Raw genomic sequence first — 21,449 nt, 5'->3', positions numbered from 1 at the left:
TGCCTTGGGAACTAGATAGGTAGAGAGATTGCTGCCAGGCTCAGAGAGAGGCCTTCGGCAGTGTGATATGGGATGGAGCAGAGCAGGTGAGACGCTTTGCTGACTGAGATTAAGATATCTATCAGATATCTTGGAGCACTACGGTGCTGGATCTGGTGGGGGTAAAAGACAGCCATTTTTTATAATTTTACAGCAACAGGCTACTCCGTGGGTTCTTCTTTCGTCCACTGTTCTCCATCGCTCAACCCCCAACACTAGATGGGAGAGAACAAAAGGATGGAGAGGAAAGGAAAAATCCCTGAATAAGGTCCGGGGTCAGGAAGGGTTGATGTTATCATTAGACTACGTGGGGCAGGTTTGAGCTTCACTGTCAGGGTACCTCCCTATCCTTTTCATCTTGTTGTTTCTTCTTTGTGCACAACTGCTTGACAGACAGAGACCAACAGCAACCAACAACCCGCCGACCTCTCAGGGCCCTAGCATTTACATGCTCTCTAAAATGTCCCCAGAATTCCAAATGTCACACAGTCGTAGAAACTAGTTGCCGCTGGGAAAACCATGCCCCTGCCAGAGCACAAGGCCAATCATAGTCAGCTGCCGTGGACACACTGAGGCAGCCCCCTCTCCCACACCATCTCCGAACCTGGTTAAGATGAAAACACATTCCCCTGATATCTCTGTGCTTTGCAAAGAAACCAAGATTTCCAAATTGTCACTACAGGGGAAGGCTGACTGCAGTTAACAACGCTGTGTTGTATGTTACGGTGACATTGGATCTCTGAGAACATGGCCTCCGCTGACCCGATCCCTTCCTCATTTGACCTCTGCATCACCTCCTTTGTGGCTTCTCCCCTGAATCTCAGGTTGATTTGTGTCTCTTGACATTTTCTTCTTCCCTTTTGAGAACAAGGGAACAGGTCATTCACTACAAGGCTCTCTCCATTGTGGTCCGAGACTGCTCCGACCCAGTAGGTTTGCCTTTCCCCTTGTCTCGGGGAGGGTTTCTGCTGCTGCAATGAAACACCATGACCAAAACAAGAAGTTGGGGGAGGAGAAGGTTTCTTTAGCTTACACTTCCATATTGCTGTTCATCATCAAAGGAAGGCAGGACAGCAAGTCAAGCAGGGCAGGAACCTGGGGATGCAGGAGCTGAGGCAGGCACCGTGGAGAGGTGCGGCTTGCTGACTTGATTTGCTTACTTATTTTTATAGAACCCAGAACCACCAGCCCAGGGATGGCATCATCCGCAATGGGCTGGTCCCAGCCCATCAGTCACTGACTAAGAAAATACAACACAGCTAGATTATATGGAGGCTCCTCCATTCAGGAAACACTACCTTGTGTGTCAGGTTGACATTAAGGCTAGCCAGCACAACCCATTCCTGCGTTAGACTCGCCTGCACACCCCCACTCCTGCATTAGACCAGCCAGTGCACCCCTATTCCTGCGTTAGACTCTCCTGCACACCCCCACTCCTGCATTAGACCAGCCAGCTCACCCCCATTCCTGCATTAGACCAACCAGTGCACCCCCATTCCTGCGTTAGACTCGCCTGCACACCCCCTTACTGCATTGCACACTCACTTCCATGTCTTCAACATTTTATTTGCATAAGTGTCCTGTGGATGTCTCAGTCAGATATTGTTCACCCCCTGTTTCTCCTTAGGATTGTGAGGCTCAGCTCGAAAATGCTTTTGCTGTCTTCCTCCTCTTTGCCTCAGTCACCTGCACCAGTGCCTCACCTCCTCATCCACATGCACCAGTGCCTCACCTCCTCATCCATATGCACCAGTGCATCACCTCCTCATTCACATGCACCTGCCACCTCATCCACATGCACCAGTGCCTCACCTCCTCATCCACATGCACCAGTGCCTCACCTCCTCATCCACATGCACCAGTGCCTCACCTCCTCATCCACATGCACCAGTGCCTCACCTCCTCATCCACATGCACCAGTGCCTCACCTCCTCATCCACATGCACCAGTGCCTCACCTCCTCACCCACATGCACCAGTGCCTCACCTCCTCATCCACATGCACCAGTGCCTCACCTCCTCATCCACATGCACCAGTGCCTCACCTCCTCATCCACATGCACCAGTGCCTCACCTCCTCACCCACATGCACCAGTGCATCACCTCCTCACCCACATGCACACACTAAGCTCGGGGCCCAGTAAGGGGCCTATCTAAGCTCACTGCTATGGAGCTGTATCTCCTTTGTGGTGTTCTGTAAGCAATGCACAGAGTAATGGTGCATCCAGACCCTTTAGCCTGATGCCTGCATGTTGTGAGCACAGGCAGGTGGTGGAGACCCTTGCTACCTTTCTCTTCTTCACCTCTAATTCAGAGCTTGGGCCATCCTCTCTCTCCTTCCCCAAGCACATCTCTAATGCTGAGTCCCTGTCTGCTTGCTGGTCACTAACCGCCCAGTCTCCATGCATCTTCCCTAGCCAGATACCTGCATGGAGCAGACTGTACCACTCCTCTCTATCACTAGGTCAGGTTGCAGCCTCAGTATCAGGTGTTACTTTGTCTCTTAGAAGCGTTCTCACTTTCCTTTCTGTTACTCGTGCAGAAGGTGGGCATGCAGCCACCTGCACCCGTGCATTGCATTCTCCGGGGGCACATTTTCTTTAGAACAGAGATGCCCTTTGGAGTCCTGGCTGTACAATAACTTGTATCTTGTACATGGTATGTACTCACGTGTGCATTAAACCTATACTTTGTTAAACAGTTGGGTGTCTGGACTGCATCCTTTGTGAACTGAACAAATCTCTTTTAGGACCTGTCACTTTCTAATAGGAAAGACCTGGTCCTTTTTTGGGCTGAGTTGGCATACTCTGTGTAGTTATGGAGGGAAGGAAACAAAATCATGTCAGATTTCAAAACGTCTTCCTTTCTGAACTAGGAAACACACGCTAAATTTCTGTGTGCATTTCAACATAGAAAGCATGTTAAGAACAATATTTGAAAATTATTAGAAAATTGGGGCCAGGGAGAAGGTAAAATCCACCTTGGGCCAGCCACTTCTGGAGTACTGTGCTGTGAGTAGAAGACTCTCTTCCCTGGGTTCGGGCTGTTCTTCTGTAGGGGTCTATTCCTCTGGAGTGCTCTTTATCCTTGGACTCTGCCTCCTTCCTGAAGTTCCCCTGACTCACCAGCTCAAGCCTGGCACCCTGTGGAGCAGCACTGAGTTAAGGGTTAAATCCCAGCTCTGCAGCTGTCGAGCCTCCAGGAACCATGCTAGGGTCTGTTCCCATGGGCGTGGTCTGTCATGCGTGGCTTTGCTGTGTAGATGATGTAGATGATGTAGATGATGTAGATGATGTGGTTACCAGAAAGGCCAAGGACTGTTTCTCTTCCCTTTCTGCATCTACTTCAGTTCCTAAGAGGAAGAAGGTGCCCCAGACACCTGTACTGAATTAATGAAGCTTTGTAAAGACTCTTGATAAAGGTTTCTCTGAACATCTCCTCACAACATGTGCTGTGCTCACAACTGTAATCTTGTATCCCTGAGTTGGTTTTAATTTTTTTTAAAAGTCTTTACTGGACTGGAGTAAAGTTTGCATTTAATGCCCTTAATTTTAATTTGAAGGTCAATAAAATGTAATTCCAAGGTATTTTGCAGATTGCAATTTTGCAATTCTAGTCATGTCATTAGTTGTACCAGAAGTTAGTATTAGTTATACTTTGCCTTTGGAAATAAACCTTTGGCAAGATGAAATTAAAGTTTAGGAAGGGGAAGGAGTGGAGTGTGACCAGACAACATTGAGGTCTCATCATAAACCACACACCCAGTGAGGGCCTTACCTGAAATACTTGTGAACTTCCTGACACCTCATTTCGTAAAAGAAAAGTGGACAAAAGAGCTGGGTATCAAATTCCCCCTTGTCAGTTCTGGGCTGCGTCTACTTCTCTGATATGTAGTGCCATCTTGGGTATGAAAGATCCCCTTGTTCTTTTGGGAAACTTAGTACAGTATAACCTTGGCCTGCAATCTGTGTGTAGAAATTATTAAGGTAAATCGAGATGGTTAGAACCAGCTATTTAAGCATGGAACGTGTGCTTCAGTCGTTTTCAATGTGTATTCAGACAGCCAAAGGCTGTTCTGAATCTGGAGGAAACCCAGAGGAAGCAGGGCAATCAAGTCTTACTGGTATTGCAGTGTAAGGTTAATAAAGGGCCAGTGAATAACTCAGCGGTCAAGACTCTCTCTGCCAAGCCTGAGTGGCTCGGATTTGAATATTTAGGATTTATATAATGGAAGAAGACAACAGAGTCCGCAGTTGTGCCATCACATAAATGAATTTACACACACACACACACACACACACACACACACACACACACACACTTTACCACACTAAATTAAAATGTAGTTTAAAATAAAGGATAATTAATGGTATAAAAGATGAGTTGTGGAAAGAAAGTAGTAAGGAGATTTACTTAGTGACTCATTTGGGGGTTTGTGCTGCTGGTAACCAGGGATGCCCCTGAGCTCTGTGTCCGTGTTTGCTGCCCGCCATTAATCTTGTATTTTACAGCAATATGATATCACCTTGTCTGACCTAAATCAGCCAGTGCTTGTTAGTCTGTTGAAAAGAAGGAGAAATGATAACTCGGAGCCTCAGATGGTCCACCTGATCCCGGAGCTCTGCTTTCTCACGGGTAAGGTTATGTGTCAAGCTCCACCCTCTCCCCTCACTGAGTGCCAGTTCCTGAAGCTGGGGCAGGGACCGTGTAGGCAGCTCAAGCAATTGCTTGACCAAGTGGGAGGACATCATGCCCTTTGAGTCGCTTTTCTCTTGTGCATCTTGTTTTTGAAGTTTACTAGTAAAGGAAATCATGATCTGACCTCTTTGGGTTTTGGTTTTGTTTGTTTGTTTGTTTTTTGTTTTTCTTTTTTTTTAATTGGTTCTAGACTATTTTGTTGAGTGAGACCAAAATGACTCTTAGTTTCTTCATGGACCAGTTTCCCAAAAAGCAATTCTCACTGTGTGGAAGAGCCTGCCTGAGTGTTGATAGAGCCTGCCTGAGTGTTGACTCACACTAGATTGTCAGTACACACTATAGAGTAGAGCCCGCCTGAGTGTTGATTCACACTAGATTGTCAGTACACACTATAGAGTAGAGCCTGCCCAACTGTCAGTACACACCGAATCACAGAGCCCGCCCGAGTGTCCGCAGTGCTGTCAGTACTCACATGGCTCATGGCCTGTGTGACTTAAGTGCTTATGTCATAAATATCTGCTTTGTGCAGACAGCAGTGGAGTTCAGTGTCTGAAAGGAGGGTGTTCATTCTCAATGGTTTTTCTGACTTGCAAGCCCTGCAGATCTGACTTGTAGCCTCTGACCACATAACTTTATTGAAAACTCGAAGTGTTACTAGCACTCCCACCAATAAATAGAAATAAGGCATGCTGTGAATGAAAAACACAGGCCAGATTGTGAAGGCTCGTTATTAAAAATATTAACTGGGTAATATTTTTAAATATGTTTCATTTTAAAACATTGATATGTTTAATACACTGGATTGAATACTTAATACTACCTGAAATAATTGACTACCCACATTTTGCCTTTTTTAGGCACTTGACTACTATAAAACTCTCATTTTAAGATTTATTTATTTATTTTTATATGTTAAGTGCATTGGTATTTTGCGTGCATGTTTCTCTGTGTGAGGATTTTAGATGCCCTGGAACTGGAGTTACAGACAGTTGTTAACCACCTGTGGGTGCTAAGAATTGAACCCAGATCCTCTGGAAGAGCAGCCAGTGCTCTTAACTGTTTCTGGTGCCCAAGGCAGTCAGAAGAGGGCGTCGAATCCCCTAGGCTTGGAGTTACATACGGTTGTAAGTTTCTGTGTGGGTGATGGAAATCACTCCTAGGTCCTTCGGAAGAGCAACAAGTGCTCTTAACCACTGAGACATTTCTGTAGTCCAAGACTTTCTTAAAAACAAAAAACAAACAAACAAACAAACAAAAAACCAGTTTCACTATGTAATCCTGACTGGCATTGAACTCACGTCATAGAGCAGGCTGGCCTCTAACTCCTGAACCCTGTGATTAGAGATGTGTGTCATACACTCGGCTCTTAGAAACTGTTGTTCTAAGTGGTTCTCTAAGGTTGGTCGCTGAGAACCACTGTGTTCAAGACTCCTGGGGCTTGCCTCTCTACTTCACAGGGCCCTACAGGGGGTGCTTCTTACTGATTTGAATGCAAAACATGCCTAAGCAGGGCCAGCCCCTCTGCCTGTGTTCACTCCCTAAATCCACCTTTGATGCCTCTCCCAGGCCTGACCAGCCAAGCAACCTCAGACTTCCGCTTGATGAAGGCAGTCGATGAAGAAACTCGGCTCAGTCCTATGGGAAGGCAGCAGCAACTAGCCCGACTGGCGGATGACATCCAGAGGTAGGGGCCACCAGCTGAAATCACAGGTGCCCGGCTTGGGGCTGAGTGTGTAGGACTGGGTGATTTTGATGATATTCTGTTCATTTGTTTGATAAGGATGTCTAATGTTGCCAACACTCAGAGCAAGGCCTTGTGGGTTTGAAACATCCGAGTGCAGAGCCCAGAGGTGCAGCCAGGATCTCAGCAGTCACAGCTGGTAGGATTTGAACAGGCACAGCCTTGTTCTCTTCCAGAGAACACATCACACTCTGGGCGAGGTTTTGAATGAAGAAAGGGTTACTGGTCATATTAAAAAACAGGAAATAGAAACAAAAACAACAATACAACACTCCAGACTCCCAGGACTCCCGGTGAGGGATGCTCAGATCCAGATGAGAATTTCTGAAATCTGGATGGACAGGATCCCTAAAGTTCTGTTCTCAGGCCATCTCTGAGGCTACCCTGTCTGCCTGCATCACGGTTTCCTGTGGCTTGTGAGGAGACCTCTTTCTTCTCCCTGCTGCCTTTTCCGTATTGTGACCCTGCGTGCTGAGGGCCACTTGAAATGTGCCTAGGGGCACATTTTAAATTGGCAACATTTTGAAGATGTGAGATTAAAGCAATGTCTTACCACTTCTTAACTGTTAATGCAGCTGCTAGACATTTTTAAATTGAATTCGCTGCTTGCTTTTAGATTTCTGTGGCCCCACGTTACTGTGAAATGGTTGTTTTTCTCTAAAGATGTTTGTGAGCAATACTAGGTCAGGGAGAAATTTCAGAATTGATGTAAGCAAAATATAAAGGAGATAAGAAGATACAGAGTAGCAGATAATGAATAGTGAATAATTATTAATAGTGAATGACCATATTCTATGGAATGATATAAATTTGCAGTTATTTGTAAATTCACAGTCTAATCTCATTCTTCTCAGGGAAATGGCATAGCAGACATATTTTTAAATATTCATTTCAATGTTTTTGCATGATAAATGTGCATCTCCATTATACCCCTGACTTTGTAGTACCCACTCTGTGGGTACAGTTTTTACTGTGTCTTGTAGATGTATACTTGTATCTTTAGATGTATACCTGTATACCTACTGTATATTTGTATCATATAAAGAGATACTGTTTGGCCCCTTAAACTGGGCTGTGTATCTTCTGATCGTGTCACCACCACATGCCTCCTGCTCATCATGTCCAGGCTGGTGATGGCCTCACCCTTGGCCAGACGAAGATCAAAGTCTCCTGAGCCCCACCCCATCCATGCAATGAGTGCATGGGTACCATACTTGGGTCTTGTCTGGGAGATAAAACTAAGTTCCTATCTTCCCGTTCTTTATAATTCCCAAGCCAACACATCCGAATGCTCCCAGGCGAAATCTGCACACGCAAACTCCAAATAACTCCTTGGTAAACTGTTCTAGGATGCTATCCTGTGCAGCACTGTGGTAATCATGTTCACGTCTTGCCATCTTTAATGTTTACAAGTATATGAAACAATATCTACATTTTCCCAGTTAAGAGGCCAAGGCATTGGAAAAACAAAGTAAGTTTGCTCAAGGTCACCTGCAACTGAAACATAGATACAGAGTGAAGCTGGGTTTTCCTTGTGCCCCACAGCAAGCTTCCTGACTGGAAACCCCTGTGCCCCACTGAAAGCCTCCCCCTGGGAACCCCTGTGCCCCAATGAAAGCCTCCCCCTGAGAACCCCTGTGCCCCACTGTAAGCCTCCCACCTTGGAACTCCTATGTCCCAGCACAAGCCTCCAGCCTGTGAAACCCTGTGCCCCACTGCAAATCTCCCTTCTTCCTGTTCTTGGTGGGACAGTGATTGACACATTCTTTTGAGCTGTCCAAAATAGATATATTTATTTTACATATATCATGAGAAATAGGAGACAACTCCTTAAATATTGACTGAATAATTACTGACCTGAATAATTCCACAAGTCACTATTATATCTGAGATATTTAAAAGCCTTCAGAAGACACACACTGCAGAGACTGTAAATGACTCTGTTGACAGGAACCAAGTGACTCGGTTTGAGCTTGAGACCTGGGGATTGCATTTTGGAAGCCAGCTATCCCTGACCGGCCGGGTTGTTCCCTCTGAAAAGATCCTGCTGCAGGACCACACAGTGAGTAGCCATTCTCTTTATTACAAGTGTTTGCTCAACTGTGTGTACATATGTTTACTCCTCAGGGCGATGGGGCTTGCCGCACACACATGAGCATGCCCGTGCTTGTGTCTATGTGTGTGCCCATGTGTGTGCATGCCCTGCATGTTCCTGTGTGCGTGTGCGTGTGCGAGTGCCCATGCCCATACATGTGCGTGAGTGCCGTGTGTGTGTGTGTGTGTGTGTGTGTGTGAAGCACAAGTCACACATGGCTACCTATGTCCAACTGTCACTCTTAAGCAGCTGAGAACAAGCAAACAGGGAAACATGGTCACCCAGGTAAATTCTGGTAGGGAGTGACTTTAATGCTAACATTGGACAGCTTCACCCAAAAGGTAGCGAGTCATGCAGATCTCACAGCGTGCTTGGGCTGTGTGTGGGCTGAGACATGAAGACAGATCACCCTCCATCCAGGTTTTGGTGGAAGAAATGAAACAGGTATCAAATGGAGAGGCCGCTTGACTGCTGGTGGCTGCTACCAGCTTCTTGACCCAGGCCAGACCTAGGGACCAAGTGAACTAAATATCTGTAGGCATTGGTCCTGGGCTGTGGTCTCCATAGGTCTCCATAGGCTTGTGGACAGGGCTTTCTGCACGCTGGAATGACCTCAGTCCCCAGGAGAACCACTCAGGGGCCAGCCTTCCTTTCTGTTGTGTTAAAGTCTCCTGGAGTCAATGCATGTGGTAGTGACTGGAACTCAGTGCTTCATACTAAGTCCCTTGGGTGTGACAAAGCCACTGGCATTCTAAACTTGTTCTTGCTGCCTCTCGCTCTTAGCACCTCTCTCCCCTGTTCCATTTTTGAGTCTGTAGAACTGTGAGAGGCATCACATTGCTTTCGCAACACCAGTGGTCTTGGTGCTAGTCTGATGGTTCAGGTAGTCCTGAGTCCAGGAGCTGTGCCTAGGGGCTAGTCCGATGGTTCAGGTGGCCCTGAGTTCAGCTCTGCAGCAGCCGTGTAAATTTAGGATTACCTCTGTAATCCTCATGCTGGAGGACAGGGGATCATAGGGCTTTGATTCTTTGAGTTCTTTGAGTTCTGGCCTTTGAGCACATGAGCACACACGCAGACAGACCCAAACATGCACACCAGTACACACATGAAACCACTATCGGCCTCGTCTTTTCCCTTCCATGTAGCTCTTTAGAGCAGTCCCACCTTCCTGCTGGCCTAAAGCAACAGAGCACGGAGGACCTGCAGCATCGGTAGTCTTTATTTTGAATACTTTAAGTAAGGAGTCCGAAAGGTCAGCCTTCATGCTGTCCGAGAGAAAGGACAAGCAGAGGTGGAAGGGAAGGAACCAGAGATCTTTCAGTCAGACACCAGCAGCATGCCCACCCAAGTCTCCACACCCAGGGACCATCAGACCTTGAGTGCCTCCCGATGCCTTCTTTCCCAGGAAGCCTGTGTATTCTGTGACGAGGAACAGAGCCCCACCTGCCTTTCAGTTCTTCTGTTGTGACAAACGTTCTAAATTACTCTCTGAAGAACTTTGCTCAGACCTTTTATGCTGCTGCTCTCTCTCAGTGTCAACCTGCATTTGCTGCTGATTGGTCCAAAGATATGCGATCTTGCAAGGTTCTGAGTTCTGAGCCTTTGAATACATGGTTGATCGTGTGCTGTAGCAGGGCTGAGCACTTGATTGAATCCTTCCTGAGCTGTCTGAGGAGAGTTGGAGGTTCCACGGGATTCAATGTGCGCCACCCAAAAATGTGAGTGTACAGTGAATTTTTTCTACCTCTTAACTTGGCTTGAAAGTCGGAAGTGATGCCTGGTACAGCTATAAAACATGTATTGTAGTAATGTTTCTCTTTTTAATGTTTCTTTTATGAAGTGATGTCTATGTCCACATGTCTGTGTGTGGGGATGGGTACATGAGTGGGTGTGGCCATGGCAGGGATCGCTGTCAGAGCCTCCAGAGCTGGAGTTGAAAGTGGATTTGAACTATCCAGTGAGAGCGCTAGGAAATGAAGCTCAGTTCTCCGAAGAAAAATACACACTCTCAACGTCTGACCCATCTCTCTAGGCTATTAGTATTAGTTCTTGAAATGTCAAAAATACTCACAAGAAGTTACATTTTGTATTTATTAAATTGCCTTATAAAACTAAAATACAGGGGCTGGGGACAACTCAGCTACTCTTCCAAAGGGCCCTGTTCAATCCCCAGCACCCACATGGCAGCTTATAGCTCTGTCACTCAAGTCTAGCGGATCTGATGTGTTTTTTTTTTTTCTGGACTCTTTAGGCACCTGGCACATGAGAGGAACCCAGACACACATGCAGGCAAAACACTCATAAACAGAAAACAAAAATAAGTAAATCTTTAAGGACCCCAAAATACATTTTATTGTATCTTTGTAAAGGTTGGCTTTGTAGTTTGTCTAGGGAAGGCTCATTCCCTCGGAGTCTTTCACGTCCGTTGGGTGTACATCCTGAGTAAGTCTGCGTGGTGCCTTCTCTACTTTTAACTTCAGGTCACCTATTATAAAACTTAATAGCAGACATAATACTAACAAGCAAACTGCATTTCCTGACTGATTTGATAGATTTTTAGGCTTCCAAAAGTTACAGTAAGATTAGTGTTAAAAGAGAGCTTTTTGACAAACAGCCAAAACCAACCCAAAACCAAGGCCAGCCTTTCATGCTCTGAGCCTTTCTGGAGTAGCTTCTGTGCCTCAGACACTCAGTTGGCTGCCAAGAATGAAGAAGATACGGACTAAGGGCTACATGTGTCCAGACACGGTCACACTCTCAACTGAACGTCATTTTGCCCTGAGATTGACCACGTCTCGTTTGAACTCGATGCCCTAGAAAACAGACAGTAACCAGTTAATTACGTCAGCAGTACATGTACTGTTCAACTCCAGAGCTCTCCCGGAGTCTCGCTTACATCATATTTAGAATTCTCCTCTTATCATTGAATCTGCTGACAAATCCTCTTCTTCGAGTTTCCCCACTCCGATTTCTCTAAGCTGGGAGACATGGTAGGAGTTGCACTCCCAGACCTGCGCTGTGAGGACAGTCCTTGGATCTCACGGGTTCCAGAGCCATCCTGTGCCCGTATGTCTTTGGACTTTTACTATGATAGCTGTGGTTTAATTCCGCTCTGTTTCATCTATGAAGTATCCATTTGCCTGCTGGATTTACAGGCCTGGCCTCTCTCATCTAAGATGTCTGAGCTGGAGTGAGAGGCATCCCTTTGGAACTGAGGAATTTCTAAAGCCGTGTTCCCAGTCCTACAGGTGGCTGTTAGAAGTGGCGGGGAGCCCTGCCTCCTGCTGGGCAACTGTATTTAAAAAGGCAACCAGTTGAGACTCTTCCCCCTTCTCTGTCCCTTTCCCCACCTCCTGGCTATGTCGGGGGAGGGGGCTGCAGATAATTTTACTTCGTGTGTAGAGACTAGATTGGCAAGTGCCTGTGTGTCACATTATTTAATTGACAAATTATTGCTGACTGAGTGGCTGATTACAGCTAAATAGGACAAGGCTCTAAACAAGACACTCTACAGAAGAGTAACCAACACCCCTTTTGTGATTCATACAGATTAGTTGAAAACCTGTCATTAATTAATGATCCCCAAAGCATTTTTGAAGTTTCAGGTCTGCTTCAGACATTTGAAATTATGGGTTTATAATTTCAGAAGTTCACTTTTTTATTGAATATTTTTTATTTACATTTCAAATGTTATTCCCTTTCCCGGGTTTCCTGTAATAAGCCCCCTAGTCCATCCCCCTCCCCCTTCTTCTATAAGGGTGTTTCCCCTCCCCAACCACCCCCTCTTCCTGCTTCCCAGCCCTGACATTCCCCTACACTGGGGGCTCCAGTCTTGGCAGGACCAAGGGCTTCTCCTATTGATGCCCAACAAGACCATCCTTTGCTACATAGGCAGCTGGAGCCATGGGTTTGTCCATGTGTAGTCTTTGGGTAGTGGTTTAGTTCCTGGGAGCTCTCATTGGTTGGTATTGTTGTTCTTATGGGGTTGCAAGTCCCTTAAGCTCCTTCAATCCTCTTGCTAACTCTTCCAACAGGGACCCCATTCTCAGTTCAATGGTTTGCTGCTAGCATTTGCCTCTGTATTTGTCATGCTCTGGTTGAGCCTTTCAGAGACAGCTATATATCCTGTCAGCATGCATTTCTTGGCATCAGCAATATTGTCTAGTTTTGGTGGCTGTATGTATATGGGCTGGATCCCCAGGTGGGGCAGTCTCTGAATGGCCATTCCTTCAGTCTCTGCTCCAAACTGTGTCTCCATATTTCCTCCTATGACTATTTTTGTTTACCCTTTTAAAAAGGACTGAAGCATCTGCACTTTGGTAGTCCTTCTTCTTGAGCTTCATGTGGTCTGTGGATTGTATCTTGGGTATTCTAGTTTTTAATTCTAGCTTTTGGGCTAATATCTACTTATCAGTGAGTGCATACCATATGTGTATTGTTGTGATTGGGTTACTTCACTCAGGATGATATTTTCTAGTAGAAGTTCACTTTTAACCCAATTTTGAATAGCAAATCCATTAACTAAGGGGATTTGGTACAACCAAGAGCTTTTCTATTTTTACTAATTTTTATATGCTAACTGGCCGATTATGGAGTATTTGGAACATCATGCACTGGAGAAACACATTAAATATGAGAGGTTCTTGTTTCTCTCCAAGGATTTTTTTTTCCTATAAAATGAATGATATGTTGAGGAGCCCTTCTGTACTTTTTCTAACACCCTATGTCTAATTGAAAGCTACTAAAAGACAACTAAATCACCTTTCTATGTAGCATAAAAGTGGATGAAAACCCTGCAGCTTTCCTTCGAGCCATCCAGCTGCACGTCAACCCCGATATTCAGTTGGTGAGTGTGGGGCTTGTTCTGGGCTTTCTAGGCATGATTTCTATATTTCCTTTATGTCTGACATCTTAAAGAAAATGTTCTGAGTGTATTGTCTGTCTTAGATAGGGTCTCATTGCTGTGGTGAAACACCGTGACCAAAGCAACCTGTGGAAAGGGCTCTCTTGGCTTACACAGCTACCAGAAAGCTTTGTACTTAGAAAGAATGTGTATTTCACTCATCTCCCAGGCCTGGGTCCCACAGCTGAGCCATGCAATTGCACAAATGCCTGTTCAGTTCCCCTGCAGAACAACAGCAGCCTCTCCTCCCTCTTTCTCTCTGTCTCTTTCTCTGTCTCTCTCTCTCTGTCTCTTTCTCTCTCTCTCTGTCTCTGTCTCTCTCTCCCTCCCTCAGTGTCTGTCTCTCTCTGTCTCTGTCTCTGTCTCTGTCTCTGTCTCTCTCTCTCTCTCTCTCTCTCTCTCTCTCTCTCGGATAGTACGTCAAATGAAGAGAATTCCCGACCTAAGGATGTTAAGCTCAATCACAGCAAAACTGTAAAGAAAAGTGAAAGCATGTACAAGCATGTACAAGCATGTACAAGCATGTTCTTTCCCAGAACCCAGAGTACCAGACACGTGCTGTCATTTTTGGAACCCTTTGAGGGTACGTTGCAGGGTGCCCTTTACTCTTGATGACTCTTGATACAAATGTCCTAAAAACAAGACCACTCTACCTCAGAATCACAGGGCGGTCAGCTAACCATGAGAGAAAGAGCAAGCAAAGAGGGAATTTGAGGAGCCTACCCTCAGTCAGTTCAAGGAGAGGGAGGACGAGGAATCACGGGTGTGTCTGTGCAGCTTGAACACTTATGTAGCTGACTTTGCAGGGGGTGGGGTGGGTACAATTGGAGAGAATCTGACTGAGCAAAATGGTATTTTAAGGAATCAGTGGCCTCAAGGCCACTTAAGGGACCCACTGCCATGTTTAGTTTTGCTTCTTGGGAGCATGGGACTGACGATGTTTAGAGAATCCGCACTTTTGTCTTGATTCTTCTACCAGACCTGTTCGGGGACTGTTTAAACATCTCCAAACATCCCACGCCTTCATGTTGTCTACAAGCTGGTCACACACTTGTAAGGAGCTGGACCTGATCTTCTGTTGTCCTCTTGCATTTAGGTGATGTGCATCCTGCCTTCTAATCAGAAGAACTATTACGACTCCATTAAAAGATATTTGAGCTCCGACTGCCCGGTCCCAAGCCAGTGTGTGCTGACCCGGACCTTGAACAAGCAGGGAATGATGCTGAGCGTGGCCACCAAGATCGCCATGCAGATGACCTGCAAACTCGGGGGCGAGCTGTGGGCTGTGGAGATCCCAGTGAGCACTGCTCCTTTCTCACGTCCAGTCAGACGTGGCATCGTGTGATCCCAGTGTCTCAGTTGCCCTGGGGGTCTTGGGGTTGGGGGGAGGGTACTTCTCAGACGCCCTGGAGGTGTGATGCCCCAGTCTCTGACACCGAGTTTCCTTATATAATTAACTGGTGTGGTGTGTGCAGACGGCCGACGCCTGTCTCCTGTACCCTTTCAGTCAGCTCCAGATTAGTTCTAGCTGCTAATACGGAGGGCACTTAAACCTGTGATGCTCTGGGGCTGTTTCTGATATTCGTGGTTCCTCCCTACCCCACCCCACCCCACCCCACCCCACCCCCAGGTTGTAGCATCACACAAAGCTTTGCAGAGAAATTCCAAAAGATGGTGAGACACAGCCTCTCCTCTCAAGGAGCTTCTGCTTGGCGACTCACAGACTTCTTCATGGAAGATAGCCCTGGGTGTCCCAAACCTGGGAGGGGCCTGATTTAGGTTCTCTTGGCTGCCATTTTAAGTCCTGTCCCATGGCTTCTACCTTTGCCTGTGTCCAGCAGTGTATGCCTCCTCAAGGGGACCACCACCCGGCTGTGGTAGGGACTCACCAGACGCCATCTTGGAAGGAAGTGAGGGAAAAGAAGTGGCCAGGCTGCCTGTCCCTAGTCCTTCCTCAACCGTGGCAACTGTGAAAAACAGGAGTGGTTCATCCTCGAGTCCTTCTGACTGGGCAGAGGATAAAGGGATTGCTACCCTTTGCCACCTCTGTCCCTTTCCCAGCCCTCGGGAGGCTGATGGTCACTCGGGCTTCTCAGTGAAGTATCTGTCATAATCTTCCTGCCTTCCATTCTTCGGTTTCTGGTTTAATCACCTGTCCCATCTGGAACTCCATTTCTTTGTCACACAGCTTAACTTGAAGAGTTAACCGCTGGAGAGGTACTAAAATGTTTATTTCATTTAACCACAGTTAACTTGATTTAACAGTTGAAGTCACTGATGGTCGTGGGCATCGACATCTGTAGAGACGCCCTCAGCAAGGATGTGGCGGTCGTCGGGTTTGTCGCCAGCATTAACTCCAGGATCACCAGGTAAGTTAAACTGCTCTTAACCCTCCTAACCTTAACCCGACAGGCAACACATACAAAGTTAGGAGCCCGGGCTTTCACCGCTGCATCTGTCTCTAACGTCATGGATGTGTATTCGAGGCAGGCGTCTGTTGTTGTGTCTGTTTATTTCAGGTGGTTTTCCCGCTGTGTCCTTCAGAGAACGGCAGCCGATATTGCAGATTGCCTGAAAGTCTGCATGACTGGTATGTCATGGAGTGGGCTTCGGGGACTGCTCCTTCACACCCCAAACCCACAGACTGATGGGAGCTGACTCACCTTTCACCCCGAGGACAGGGACGTGGGAAGAGAAGACAGGGGCGAGAGGATAGGGCAGGCCTCCTCTTCACAGCCCCAGCCCCTTGGGCTTTATCTGTAGTTTCCAGTCTGCAAACCTGAGGGGTTGGGATGTTTTTGAAGTGAGCCTTGGCGGCTGCCCTCTTAGAAGCATGATTATCTTCTGTCAAACCAAACCAAATTTCCTAGGCAGTAAACTCTCCTGAAATGAGCTATGCAGTGTGGACACAGAAAGAAATTACTGCGTCTTACCGTTTCCCTCCATTTAAAAACCCGGCCAGTGTTTTAGTCGTTCCTGCTGAAAGTCTCTCTCGTGGAGGAGTCGACGTCTGGTGCTCACTCAGAAGCAGTTTGGAGTTAGCGTGGGTGGAAATGTTTTCAGACTCCATCCCATCTGTGAGAATTACAGTTCCTCACAGTCAGTGTGAGGAACGCCAGAGTCATTTCCTCATGTTTTCATATTTATTCTCATTAGGGAAGAAGATGAGACGAGCGCAGCCAGTCTGCTCTTGAGCAGATTCAAAGACTCGAATTAGTGTTAATTTGGTTTGAGGCATTTGTCTATCGCATGAATTAAAATTTGATTTGTCACTCACATTTGGCTCAAGAAATGCGCTAAAGGCTATAAAATGCCGCAGAAACCCTGTGATTGCTCAAGCAGCAGACACGAAGGATGGGTCCTAGTTAGCCATTTCTCTGGTGCTGCAGATACAACCCACGCTAAGCCTTACCGTTTTTACTATGGTCTGAAATAGCAAAGTTCCTTAACCGGGAAAACCCATGGAAATATTATTTTTGGAGGCCCCGGACCGATGCCTCTTCTCTCACTAACATCACGTTCTCCAGGTGCCCTCAACAAGTGGTACAAACACAACCACGATTTGCCGGCACGGATAATCGCGTACCGGGACGGTGTGGGCAACGGCCAGCTAAAGGCAGTTTTGGAATACGAAGTCCCACAGCTGCTGAGCAGCGTGACAGAATGTGGCTCCAACGCCAGGTACTCTGTCCCCCTCGTTCTCTGACACTTGTGTGGTACCATCCATACCTGTGATCCTGCATGCATGGTTGTGCACACAGCTTTCACCTTTCAGACACTGAAGTTTTGCTGTGTTTCCATGTCACGCCCAGCTTGGATGGGTTTTCCTGATGCTACAGTGTAGTTCAGATGGTCTAACACTGATGCCCTACTGCCGTAAGGTTTGGGCGTCTTGACTAGGGCACCTAGAGGGAGGAGGCGTTTCACTGAGCAGCTGGCAGTCTTCCTGAGAGAGCTAGCAGAGGTCAGAATAGGAGAGACATTGTATACATATCAATACTCTCCCCTGGGCTGTGGAGTTGTGATTTAAAAGTTGAGTCCCAAATCACCATCCAGATAGAACCTCAGGTTACAACCACCAGGTCACAGGTAAGGTTATGAATACAGGTGGGGAGCCTTGCTGCCATGCAGTGAGCGCTGTGGTCACCTGTGTTTCCACTGGGGGTAGAGTTCTCCAGTGATTACATGGAGGGCCACATGTAAGGAAAATCCTAGAAAAAGTAAGTAAAGACTATACTCTCAAGTTGATGTCTTAAAATTTTTAGGGATGATCTGGGAGCTGGAGAGATGGCTCAGCAGTTAAGAGCACCGGCTCCTCTCCCAGAGGTTCTGAGTTCAATTCCCAGCTACCACATGGTGCCTTGTGACCGTCTGTGATGGGATCTGACGCCCTCTTCTAGCATGCAGGCACATATGCAAATAGAACACTTAATACAAATAAATAAATACTTACTTATCTTAGGGAATAAGATAGGATCATCTCATTCCCAGGCAGTGCAGATTTGTGTCTGGCCATCCTCCCATTGCGATCGACCAAAGCCAGGGCCACCAGCCACAGAGGAATGAATGGACTTGTCCTAAGGCTGCCCTTGGTACAGAGGTGGGAAAGCCAGCTACTTGTAGTTGTAGTCTGGCCCGGAGAGGGAAACCTGTTTGCTCCTCACCAGACCTCCAGTGACTGTCTCAGTTGAATGATTAAAACTAAAATGATGTCACTGGAGGAGGCGGGCGAATCCAGCAGTGGCGATCTAAGGAGCTAACATTTTAAGTTTCAGCACAGGAGGCATTCGTAACTACTGATTTGTCACTGACTTCTAGGAAGAATAGTTTACTGTACACTGTAGGAGAGCATTGTTTCGATGAGAGTACTGTGAATACTGCCCATATCTCTTCAGTCTTCACACCTTAAAACTGCTGAAAGTGAAGGTTCACGCTGACTCCTGCTCCCACGAATCCCTTCCATGACAGAGCATAGCGGGAGTTTGCCGTGATATCGTGGAATAGACTCAGCACCTGCTCAGTCAGCCTCTGGTCTGTTTTCCCTTCCCTCCCTGCATGCACCCATCTGTCTGTCTGTCCACTCACCCATCCTTCCCCCTGTCTGCCTTAGCATAGATTCTCCATGATTGTCTGAGGCTCAGGAGGGACCACAGTTCTCCTTGGTGCCTCAGTGAAGGTAGAATGGGGTGATGCTTGCCAATGCAGGGGAAGTCTCCTGTAGAGAAAATTCTGGAAGATCTTTCCTTAATAGTCAACTGAAAATCTGGGTGACACAGACTTGTAGCTCCAGCCTGTGCAACTTAGCGAGACCTTGCTTCAGCATAGCAGCAGCAGAACACTTGGCTAGCATGCACGGGCTTCTGGGATCCACCCCCAGTTCTGTAAGAAAAGGCGAATGAAGTGACACCTCTCTTCTGTCCTATGAAATGGTAAACTAGGCAGATGGTTTAGTCACTGTCGCTACAAATCCAAATAGAACCTCATTAAAATAATCCAAATAGACCCTCATTAAAATAACTGGATGTCTGTCGAGAGAAGGAGGATTCATAGGTGTTTTTTTTTTTCTTTGTATTGCAGTGTTTTTAGGATAATTTTCTATTTATTTCTCTAACCTTGGATCAAACAGCAATAAGCCACACAAAAAAGTGAGCTCAGCCTCTGTGCCTCAACCCCTGCAGGAGCTGCAGACTGTCCGTGGTCGTGGTCAGGAAGAGGTGTCTGCTGCGTCTCTTTGCCGAGTCCGGCCATACGCTACAGAACCCCCCACTTGGCACTGTCGTGGACTCAGAAGCAACACGTCCAGAGTGGCAAGTGTCCCTGGAAAACTGTATGTGTGTGTGTGTCTATGTTCATATGTGCGTCTATGTGTATGTATGTGTGTCTGTGTATTTGTGTATATGTGTGTTTGTGCATGTTTGTGGGTATGTATGCGTATGTATATGTGTGTGTGTCTGTATGTATGTGTGTGTGTTTGTGCATGTTTGTAGGTCTGTATGAGTGTGCAAAGGTGTGCATGCTCATGTAGAAACCAGAGTTTGATGTTGAATGTGTTCCTGGTTGCTTTCTATCTTTGGCTGGGCAGTCCCTGCTGCCCTGGGCTTGAGACTGATTACAGGCACACGGCCACGCCCCAGTTTGTTTGTTTGTATTTATGCAAATGCTGGGAGATCCAGCTCAGGTCTGGTGCGGGCGCCTCGCTCTGAGCAGTCTCTCAGAAAGACTGGTTTTCCCACGTACCCATTGAGCACCGTTCCGGTTTGGCCTTGTTCTGTGACTCCTTCTCTCCACCCCTCCCTGTTTCTCTGCAGGTATGACTTCTACCTGACCAGCCAGACTGCTCACCGGGGGACTGTTAGTCCCACCTACTACAACGTCATCTATGACGACAACGCTCTGAAGCCTGACCACATGCAGCGGCTGACCTTCAAACTGTGCCACCTCTACTACAACTGGCAGGTGAGGGAGAGCCTTTCACTGAAGTAGGGGCGACGTCACCACCTGGACTTGCCTCGTCCTTCCCCCTCATTCATTCCTTAATTCCACGGTAGAAGAGCCCACTCTGTCAACTAAATAAAACAGCAGGGAGCACAGGTTCACGTCTCCAGAGGACTTGAGGATACTCATTACCTCAGAAACGGCTGAGGATAGCCTTGCTAGGAGAGTCAGGAAGCCAGCAGGTTAGGAGATGTGGGCCTGCCTGTGTGCCTTGCCTTAGGCAAGAGCCCAAGGCTCAGGCTAGCCCTGAGCCCTGGTGGAACATCAGACTGCAGGCAGTTTAGGGTCGGCCTGTAGGCCGCGTCTCCCAGCTCGCACACAGAGAAGAGACACACGCCCCAGCCCATTTTGCCAGTGAGCGTGCGCTTCCAATGGGTAAAGCTCCCTTTGTTGGCTGAATTAAGTTACCATTTACCTAGGACCTGTTCTGCTGTGTGAGTAACCAGTAGGCGAGAAGGACTGCAATTTAAAAAAGTCCCTGTGGAAGACAAACAACGTTACCTCCGCAGTGATATCTTTCCCTTTCCTCCCCAGGGCGTAATCAGTGTCCCTGCGCCGTGCCAGTATGCACACAAGCTGACCTTCCTGGTGGCGCAAAGCATCCACAAGGAACCAAGTCTGGAATTAGCCAATAAGCTCTTCTACCTGTGACCAGTGGGCCAATAGCGTGGCTCGATGGAGACGCCAAAAAGCGGTTGCTATGCTTTGTTCAAATCTGCCTAATGCTCAAGGCTCCTGCTGCTTAAAGGAGCTTCAGCCTAATTTTAAGTATTGGGAAGGAGAGGGTTTTTTGTTTTTTGGGTTTTTTTGTTTTGTTTTTTTTTTGTTTTTGGGTTTTTTTTTTTTTGTTTTTTTTTTTGTTGTTGTTTTTAAAGTCATCTGAATCAGTTGAGGACAAACCTATGGGGATTTTTGTCTCCCCTGTGTCTAAAAACAACGACGACAAACAAACAAAAACCCACAGAGTGATGGGTTTTCTTGTGGCTCTGTCAGGCGACATTTTACTTTGTCCTGGTTTGTCCTCGTATTTTTTTTTTTTTAAGTAAATGCTTGAGGTGAATATACGTGGTATATACATGGTATATACGTGATGATATTGGGATATATCATCACAGCTAACTGGATTCTAAAACAATATTCGTGTGGTATTGTGATGGTGTTTAAGAGGGGTTTAACTTCTTTCCTGACATTACCAGGGTTGTTCTAAGTATCGTAGAGCATTTTGTAGAGTAGGTTAAGTAAATACTGAAAATAAAGACTCTCTGAGCATCGGTTATGTGTTTATTGTGACTTGAATTTGAAGTCAAGTGAAGTGAGCCTAGGATTCAAGGAGCTGTGTCACAGACGTGCACACTGGACCTCTCCTTCTCCGACCGTGGGCGGCGTCTGAAACAGGACCCAGTTCCTGGTCCTATGATAGGCTCTCATTCCCAGCAGCCGTGCCCTGGGGCTGCAGCCCAGCCTTGCTGCCCACTCAGG

General features: G+C 46.9%; 1 protein-coding gene across 3 annotated transcripts in view; it reads left to right on the top strand.

The window, feature by feature from the left end:
- The window catches only part of Piwil4 (piwi like RNA-mediated gene silencing 4), a 39,377-nt gene extending 18,131 nt beyond the window's left edge, over window positions 1-21,246 (top strand). For 2 of the 3 annotated variants that reach the window (XM_032911146.1, XM_032911148.1), the window contains 12 exons: window positions 4,550-4,673; window positions 6,303-6,420; window positions 8,428-8,539; window positions 10,106-10,290; window positions 13,346-13,418; window positions 14,572-14,772; window positions 15,741-15,844; window positions 15,995-16,065; window positions 17,003-17,156; window positions 19,154-19,282; window positions 19,784-19,931; window positions 20,505-21,246. In XM_032911146.1, coding sequence (XP_032767037.1) covers window positions 4,550-4,673; window positions 6,303-6,420; window positions 8,428-8,539; window positions 10,106-10,290; window positions 13,346-13,418; window positions 14,572-14,772; window positions 15,741-15,844; window positions 15,995-16,065; window positions 17,003-17,156; window positions 19,154-19,282; window positions 19,784-19,931; window positions 20,505-20,621 — 1,536 coding nt within the window. In that variant the 3' untranslated portion in view covers window positions 20,622-21,246. The remainder of the gene's footprint in view (window positions 1-4,549; window positions 4,674-6,302; window positions 6,421-8,427; window positions 8,540-10,105; window positions 10,291-13,345; window positions 13,419-14,571; window positions 14,773-15,740; window positions 15,845-15,994; window positions 16,066-17,002; window positions 17,157-19,153; window positions 19,283-19,783; window positions 19,932-20,504) is intronic. The other variant, XM_032911147.1, reaches the window with a different exon arrangement.
- Window positions 21,247-21,449: the final 203 nt, after the last annotated feature.

The sequence above is a fragment of the Rattus rattus genome, chromosome 8 (assembly GCF_011064425.1).
Source record: "Rattus rattus isolate New Zealand chromosome 8, Rrattus_CSIRO_v1, whole genome shotgun sequence".
NCBI classification, from domain to species: Eukaryota; Metazoa; Chordata; class Mammalia; order Rodentia; family Muridae; genus Rattus; species Rattus rattus.
This window is presented reverse-complemented; position numbering and strand designations above follow the sequence as displayed.